Genomic DNA, 7649 nt, shown 5'->3' with positions numbered 1-7649 from the left:
TTGAAGCTCCTCACTGCACTAAGCTCACTGTACGCAAAATCACACACTGAGAGAGCTATTGATCTACTCTCTCAGCTTCGCTGCTGCGCAATTACTGAAAACTACCGAAGCAAATGGTGGTGCATTCTGCCAGAGAGTAATCAATTGTGTTTTCGGCTTCTACAGTACGAATCGTAAATCGGTATCGGCAAGATCGCGTTAATAGTCCATTGAGCTTTGATAGAAAATATGTCTTTTAAAGGGTATGTAACGCTGCGGGGTCCGAAGCTGCATTCACTTCTGTTTTTCTGCTGGCGTTGTGCGTGGCATGTGCATCGGCTGCTGCTTAATTGCGTGCAACTTTCAGCGGCCAAATTAAATGTAAAGATTGCATTTTCAATGTGCACTAAATAACGCCAAAAATTCAAATATCGACTTTCAGTAGAGATGGTGGGGAGTTGGTGGATATGTGTGGGAGAGAGGAAAAGCACTCAACAGCACTAATAAGATAACAATTTATTTATGTTTACTTGCAGTCAAAAAAAGCAACAGCAAATCAACGGCAGCAGCACTCTACCAAAAGAGAGATAGCAAAAGTAACTGCAAAACCAGTAACAGGCCATTGAACGCAGGTACAGCAACAATTGCAAGCGCAAGCCAGGCAGATTTAGTGAGAGATCGGCAACGCAATCAATAAAGAGAGCACCAACCGCAAGCGCATCGATTCAAGAGAGAGAACAAAAGCTGCCTGAGAGAAGGTTCGGGTCAGCGATTAAGAAGGTAAGATAAAGACAAAGTAATATAAAAGCTCGACACGTTTTTGCATGCATAATTTTCTCGGTGGAGGGTTTGCTCGTATGAACGGGACTTTCTGACTTTCGAATGAGGCTTGGGAATCTGCAAAATATCAAATCAGTGGCTAAGAAAAACTAAAGTTGTAGTGGGATTATGGTCTGGAATTCGGAAAGCAATTAGATTATCTTAATATGGCTTGAGGTTATATTCTGTGGGCTAAGACATGAAACGAAACCAAGCAGAAAAGTGCCCTTTTATTGCTTTGTTTTGATGACTTTTTGCCCCGTCTCAAGTGTGCTTTCCGTAGACCCAATTAAATCACGTATTAACCGAGTTTATTTTTATCAGATGTTATCAGTTTAATGTGATTTCCACATTTGCGTATCTTTTTGGCATGTAGTTTGTAATTTGCATAAAATATTTATATCTTCCGCTAAACAGAGTCAAAGTGGAGTAGGAGAAAATACAATAAAAATGTTGAAATCTCTTTAAAAAATATGTGCAAATGCAATCTTTCGATCAATACACTTGCAGTGCATAACAAGGTCCTCCCATCTCCTTTTACTTTCTCCAGTCTTGAGTCTCAAGTCAAAGTTGTAACCATGGCAGCTCTCAGTCGTTTGAGTGGTGCGGAAGAACCTCCAAAGTTTGCGATGCGGTCAGCGCAGAAGTGGCTCTCTGGCCACATAATAATTATCGCTTAATAGGCAACACTCTGGCGTATGGCTGGACAGGGGTATGGACAGGGGTTAGGGGTCACAGTGGAGCGGATACCGCAAGGCCAATCAAAGCGTCATTGAAACGGAAACGGAAACTGCAAGTCAAATGGTAGTCGGCCACAGGAAATGAGGCGCACAAGTGGCCAAGAAATTCTCGAAGAGTGCGGTTACTATACAGCGACCGCAAATTAACGCAAATCCCACACCGAGAGAGCCAACACCATCATCATTCCAGTGGTCGGGCATTCCCTCCTAGTGATATTCTGATGAATTATTAACGGAGTGCCACGAATGCAGTAGCATCTCGGAACCATCTTCTTCGCTGTTTGCTTGTCTTCTTTTTGTTGTGGGCCAAGAAAAAAAAAAAAGTGACCAAGGCAACGTTTGTCAACGTCATTGGCTTCCGTGGTTCGGGTCCGTGGTTCCGAGGCGACTCCTCGCTGAATGAGCGCTCAAATGAACACCGCAATGAATGTGCGCCGCATGACAAATACGTAAAGTTTCTTTTGAAATTAAGCAGCATTTGCTGCCAATTCTTAACTACATCAGCGCCTGTGCCAAAGTTTGTCCTCCTTTCCGTCCATACCTCTCCCTCGCTCTCTTTCTGACACTTTCTGTGGGGGCAAGAGCTGTGCTCTTGAAGTAGTTTTTCTCTTGGCTGGAGCTGCAGGGGGGGGGGGGGGGGGGGGGGGGGGAGAGGAAGGAGAGAGCTTGCTCATTTCAAACTTTTGACACAGAAACTAATTTTGGCAAGCGGGCGTCAACCAGTCAACCGAGATGCCAAAGCAAAAGCAAAAGAGGGAGTGAGACAGAAGCGGAACGGAAACGGAAACGGTGTAGGAAGAGGAGCCACCCAAAAAAGCAAGCCAAAGAAGCAAGTTCCAACTGCAATCTCTCTGGTTCCCTCTCGTCACTCGTCTCTCGTCTCTGGCTTTTCATTCTTTTAGTGATTGCAATATTTCATTGCCTTTGCGGTTCGTGTGTTGCATACTTTTGAGGCGAGATGTCGCTGAGGTTTTGCCTTAATTAATTGCCACAGCTAAAGCACCCACCGCACACCACATTTTCTTCCTTCCTTCCGTTGTGCCACCCGTTTCGGAATGCATTTTTCGCTTCTGTGACGCCGTGTCTTGCATTTTAAAGCATTCCTCCACGTCTTTGAATGGCACTTTAATTGTCATTTCATTTGATTAATCCCCCCCCCCCCAAACTTAAGCTTCAAAGCCTCAGCCAGTCTCTGGGTTTATGTTGTCTCCCGTTGGACGAGCAAATTAACGCTTCAGATATGGTGCGACATCTCACTGGGAGGACTGACGGACGGGAGTGAAGCTGTCAAATCAAACTTCCCCGAACTTGCGTGCAGATTTATGACATTTTGATTAGGCGATAAGTGTCAAAGCTGCATTAGTAGCAATCTTCCCACCCTCAGTGGGAGCCGACAGGGTCGAGCGTTGGGCTAAATGACAAGCACTTGCATACCTCATGAATATGCCACAATTTGAAATGCCAATTGAAGCTGGGGGAATGTGCACCTTAAAAATGTTTCAATTACGAGCAAAATTTGCACTCGGAAAACTGCTTCCAGTCTATGCATATTGAAAGACAGAGAGGAGAGCAAAAAGCAAGCAAATTTGCTTGCAAAAATAAACCATTAAGGCCGAAAAGTGTACATTTGTGGAGTGTGTTTGCCAATCATATTTTGAGGACCAGTGCCAGGGATTCTCTAGGGAATCGATGCTGGGAGCCTTGTTGTGTCAATTACATGGCTAAAATGTTCACACCTTTCGTTAATAATGCAAATGTGAAATGCAAATGAAGGTAGGAGCTTCAGCAGCAGTTGCCGTTGCCGTTGCCGTTGCCGTTGCAGATACAGATACAAATGCAAACGTATCTAACAGATACCGGAATAGAGCCAAGGAGCTCAAGCTGATTGCATTTCATTTTCAATGTAACTTACTTTTATTTCGAGTAGTGGAAGCGTGGAGTGGAGTGGCAGCTAGCTCCCCTCCCGGTTTGCTAGAATTACCATCGAATGAACGTGGACCGAAGACCCAGACCCTGGTGCAGGAAAGGAGTGCAGTGGAGTGCAGTGGAGTGGAGACCGACAACAACAGTTGGGATTCTCTACATTTTCAATATTTTCTCAGCAGGCAGCACTATCATCATTTTTTTATTCGCTCTTCGCCGCTGCTCCTGGCCCGGCCCGGCCCTCTTCCCGTGTCATTGCCTAGATTCTTGTGCACTATGGCCATAGGTTTTTAACTACAACAAGCTCCTGAATGCAATTACTTTTCAATCTTTTTTGTATGTTTTTGTGCCCCTCCGCTGTGTGTGTGTGTGTGTGTGTGTGTTCTATAGTTTCATCGCGAAAATTGCTTATTTCAACATTCAAGCTGAGGCAAAAGTTTCTTAACATAAAAAAAAAAAAAAAAAAAACGCGTAAAATAAAAGGAAAAGTTTGCCATAATTTTTCCAAGAGGTCTATCACTTTCTTCGCCTTCAACTGGCCCTTGCCCTCTCTCTCTCTCTCTCTCCTTCCCCTTTTCACTCTGTCGCTTTGATTACTTTTCTTTTTGCCCTCCTCTGGCCTCCTGTTTTTTTATTTGAACCCGGGCAAAAAGTGGCTCGAACTTTGTTTTATTTGATCAGCAATTTGACATGATGCCTTGGTTTATGCCAAAGAAATGCGACACTTCCACTTCCAGCCCAGGAAATGCACTTTTTGAGAGGCAGTTATGAAAGTCATTTCACTGCCAGAGGAAAGAGGAACGAGGGAGATTAGGATTAGGAAGATTAGTTTGGCGGGGGCAAAAAATGGCAAAAAACGAACTTAATAACGTATTACTATGGGGGTTGGGAATGCTCTCTTGGGAGGAGATCATTAATGAATCCTGGAAGGCGAGAGGCAGCTGCTTTTCGACTGGGCCGCCTAATCCTCCTCCCTTGGCCGCACGCACGGTTCACCCTTTTTGTTTGCCAGGATTCATGCTTGCTCCTGTCCAGCAGAGACTCTGCGCGTTTTCAGCTGCTTGGGAAATTACGTTGTGTAATGTCACTCTAATCTTTTTGCACGCGAACCCAGAGCACTCCGGACACACTCTCTGGCATGTTGTTGCATGTATTTTTTGTTGCATTTCTAAATGAGCTGTGCGTGGCGGCGAGCGGGCGGATTAGTGCAACGGATTAAGAATGAAAATGTTTGCAAAAATGTTTGCAAAATATGAAAAGTTTATGGCTCGGTTGCCAGATTAAGAATGAATGTTTTTTATTGCGGCTGCTGGCAGGGGCATAAGTCAAAAGTGCCACACAGGTAGTGCCACAGGTATGGGTTGAGGCGGAAAGTAAAGGTGCAAAAAATGCATTAGGCATCAGGTAGAAAGAAGTGTTCAGTTGCTGAGTTGTATAAAAAGTAGAGCGAGTGCTGGACAGGACATCAAACGATCTGAGAACGTTGAAGAAGTAACATTCAAAAGGAATCTTTACGCTCGAGTATTAGCTACAAATCGAAAATGCCACGCCGCTACCAGAAACTAATCAATGAAGACAGCAGCATGGACAGCATCGCCACACGACCACAGCAGAGGGAGTCCAAGCAGCAGCAGCAGCAGGAGGCACAACAACAGCAGCAGCAGCATCGCCATCAGTACCAGCAACAGCCCGCAAATGTGGGCTACCATTTGTATCTGTATCGCCAGCAGCTGGCACGTCGCAATGTGGAGTACATGCGACTGTCCAAGGCCAAGTATTGCATCACGGACACACTGCTGAACAAGACGGTGCGGAATCTGAAGGCCTGCAGCGTGGACGAGCTGAAGACGGTCAACAATCAGATTGTGTTTCGGCACAAGCTGAAGCATCAGATACGTCGCCTGCGCAAGCTGCACTTTTTGGGCATCAAAAATGCCAATCCCAAGATGGAGAGCACGGAGCTGTGAGCTGTCAGCTGTGAGAAGAGCAACGGGAGGAGCGGCAGACAGGAGGAACCAGCAAAGCCACAGGAAACTTCCAGCTTCTGTCAAACAGAGGCCCTGACCTGCGCGTAACCAAAAAACATAGTTTAAGTGGCGGGCACTGCATTAATCTATATTTAAATCACACTTTAAGCTTAATATTTACCCAAACATTTCAATACATTTTCTCAAACAATACATGCAAATAATAGGTATTTTTCGTAATCGCAACTGAGGGCAATTTGTGGCAACAACTAATTGAGTTCTCTGTGTGTGTCGTCTATGTGTTTTTGTTTGTAGCGCCTTGACATGTGTCAGGACAAATCATATTTTGTTGCTTGCCTCCCGCCTTTTGGCCGCAAATCCATTAGGAATTCATGAGCGTGTGTGTAATTTTCTCTTTTGAGAGCACATTGAACTGGTAGACATTTTGTTGTATATATTTTTAGCTGCATAATGCCAGAGCTGGGTTCGATTAATGATCGTTCCAGCAGCAGCAGCAGCAGCAGCAGCCAGCAGCCAGCATAGCATCGGCTGCAGTTTAATTGGAAAATCATTTTGCACAAAGTGCTTTACACTTAACTTAACACCGAACATAATTATTTTCACTCAAAATAATATTAATAAATGGAGGAGTTCCCTTTCCACACACACACACACACACACACACACGCACACACACTCGCTATAAATAAATGGCGCACATAATGCGGCCAGTAAGTCAATTTTAATATTGGAATGAGTTGTGCAATGTTCAAACAAAAACCTCAACCTCTCTCTGCCTCTGGGCACTGTGTCAAAGTGAATGTGAGTGTTAACAATTAAAATGTATATGTGTTATTACAGCCTTACATGTGTACATGCCACATGGGATGAGCGGGGAGATACATATGCATATGTATATATTCATATTCCATGCAATTATGTTTGGGTTGTGCGTGTTTGCTGCAATTTGCCAACACTCAAAAGTATGCTATGAAAAATGTCGCACGAACAAACACATTAAATTTTCCACACAATCAATTTTGCTTGCCAAAGGAATTCAGTCGGAGCGAGAGCAGCCACTGCCATATGTTAATTTTCTATAAAATTGATTTATTTACGAATATACTGCAAGGACACACTCATTTAATCGTTCAAACTTCCTGCTGCAAGCAGCAAATTTAAATGTAAACTTTAAGCAGAGCAAGCTGCCACTTCCAAGACGACGTCTCTGCCGAGTCTGCTTGTCGAGTCGATTAGTGGGCTTCATTATGTGCATCATTTTCATTATGTTTATTATGGCACAGGGTACACCCACAGAGGAGGGGCACAGCCAACTGCTCGAGTTAATGCAATAAATAAAATTCCAACTGCACCATGGGGCATGTTTAGCCGCATGAAAAGCGACAGTAAGGAAATGGTGTGGTGTGGGGAGGGGAGGGGGTTGCGCACCGTGGCTGCATAAGAAGTTGCCGCCTGTTTATCTTGGGCATCACCTCTCGCACTCCACTCTCTGCCTTTGTTTATTCTGGTCTGGGGGGAGAATGGGCTTGCCTGCCTGCTCCCTGTCACTGGTTGGCTGTTTTCTTTCAAAAAGTTGTCCCCCCTGCTTGTTGCTGTTGCTGCTGGCCGGTGTTTGGTTAGACCAGAGCAGAGCAACTGCTTGGCCAACTGCCCTAATGAGTTTACAAAAAGTTTTGCTTTAACAAAATGCCAAGGAGCAGTAGGAGCTGCAGAGGGGAGTGCTTCACAGTGGCAGCCACTGCCCCAGCATGTTATACAAATTGCAAGAGGGACGACGGACCACGGACCCTGGACCAAAACTGTCATCAACGTGTCTGCTGTACAGTCATCTCTCCCTGCCCACTCGCTCGCTGTAGTTTCAGAACGTGCATGTGGCTGGCTGGCTGGCTGGCAACTTGGAGTTGCCTCCCCATTTGTTTACCTATCCCATTTGCCGGCAAAGTTGCATTGTTGCTGCCTGGTTACTTGGCGACTAAGCGAAAGTTTTCGCATTTATGTTGCAGCAACAGACAAAGACAGAGAGAGAGAGAGAGAGAGAGAGAGAGAGCGACAGAGGGCGCAAAGTGAGTGGGCGGAGAAGAATATGCATTTTAATTAGTTTAGCAAAGTTGCAACTGCACAGCTCGCAGACACCGGAGGAGTCTTGGTCTGGTTAATTGCGCAAATTGAATGGCTGCTGGCTGCCAGAGTCTTCCTTGTG

The 7649-nt window shown here is 45.1% G+C and overlaps 2 protein-coding genes across 2 annotated transcripts in view; both read left to right on the top strand.

Moving 5' to 3' along the window:
* The first annotated feature begins 224 nt into the window (after positions 1-224).
* Positions 225-7649, top strand: part of LOC117579054 (mucin-5AC) — a 43635-nt gene continuing 36210 nt past the window's right edge. Inside the window, exons 1-2 of the mRNA XM_034264753.1 lie at positions 225-242; positions 516-759. The gene's annotated coding sequence lies outside the window, so the exon portion shown is untranslated. The remainder of the gene's footprint in view (positions 243-515; positions 760-7649) is intronic.
* Positions 4943-5580, top strand: LOC117579065 (uncharacterized N-acetyltransferase DDB_G0290199). The gene has a single exon (XM_034264771.1). The coding sequence runs from the start codon at positions 5003-5005 to the stop codon at positions 5426-5428; it is 426 nt and encodes a 141-aa protein (XP_034120662.1). The 5' UTR covers positions 4943-5002; the 3' UTR covers positions 5429-5580.

This window comes from Drosophila guanche, unplaced genomic scaffold, assembly GCF_900245975.1.
Source record: "Drosophila guanche unplaced genomic scaffold, DGUA_6, whole genome shotgun sequence".
Lineage (NCBI taxonomy): Eukaryota > Metazoa > Arthropoda > Insecta > Diptera > Drosophilidae > Drosophila > Drosophila guanche.
Note: the sequence above shows the minus strand (reverse complement) of the source record. Positions and strands in the feature narration are given on the sequence as shown.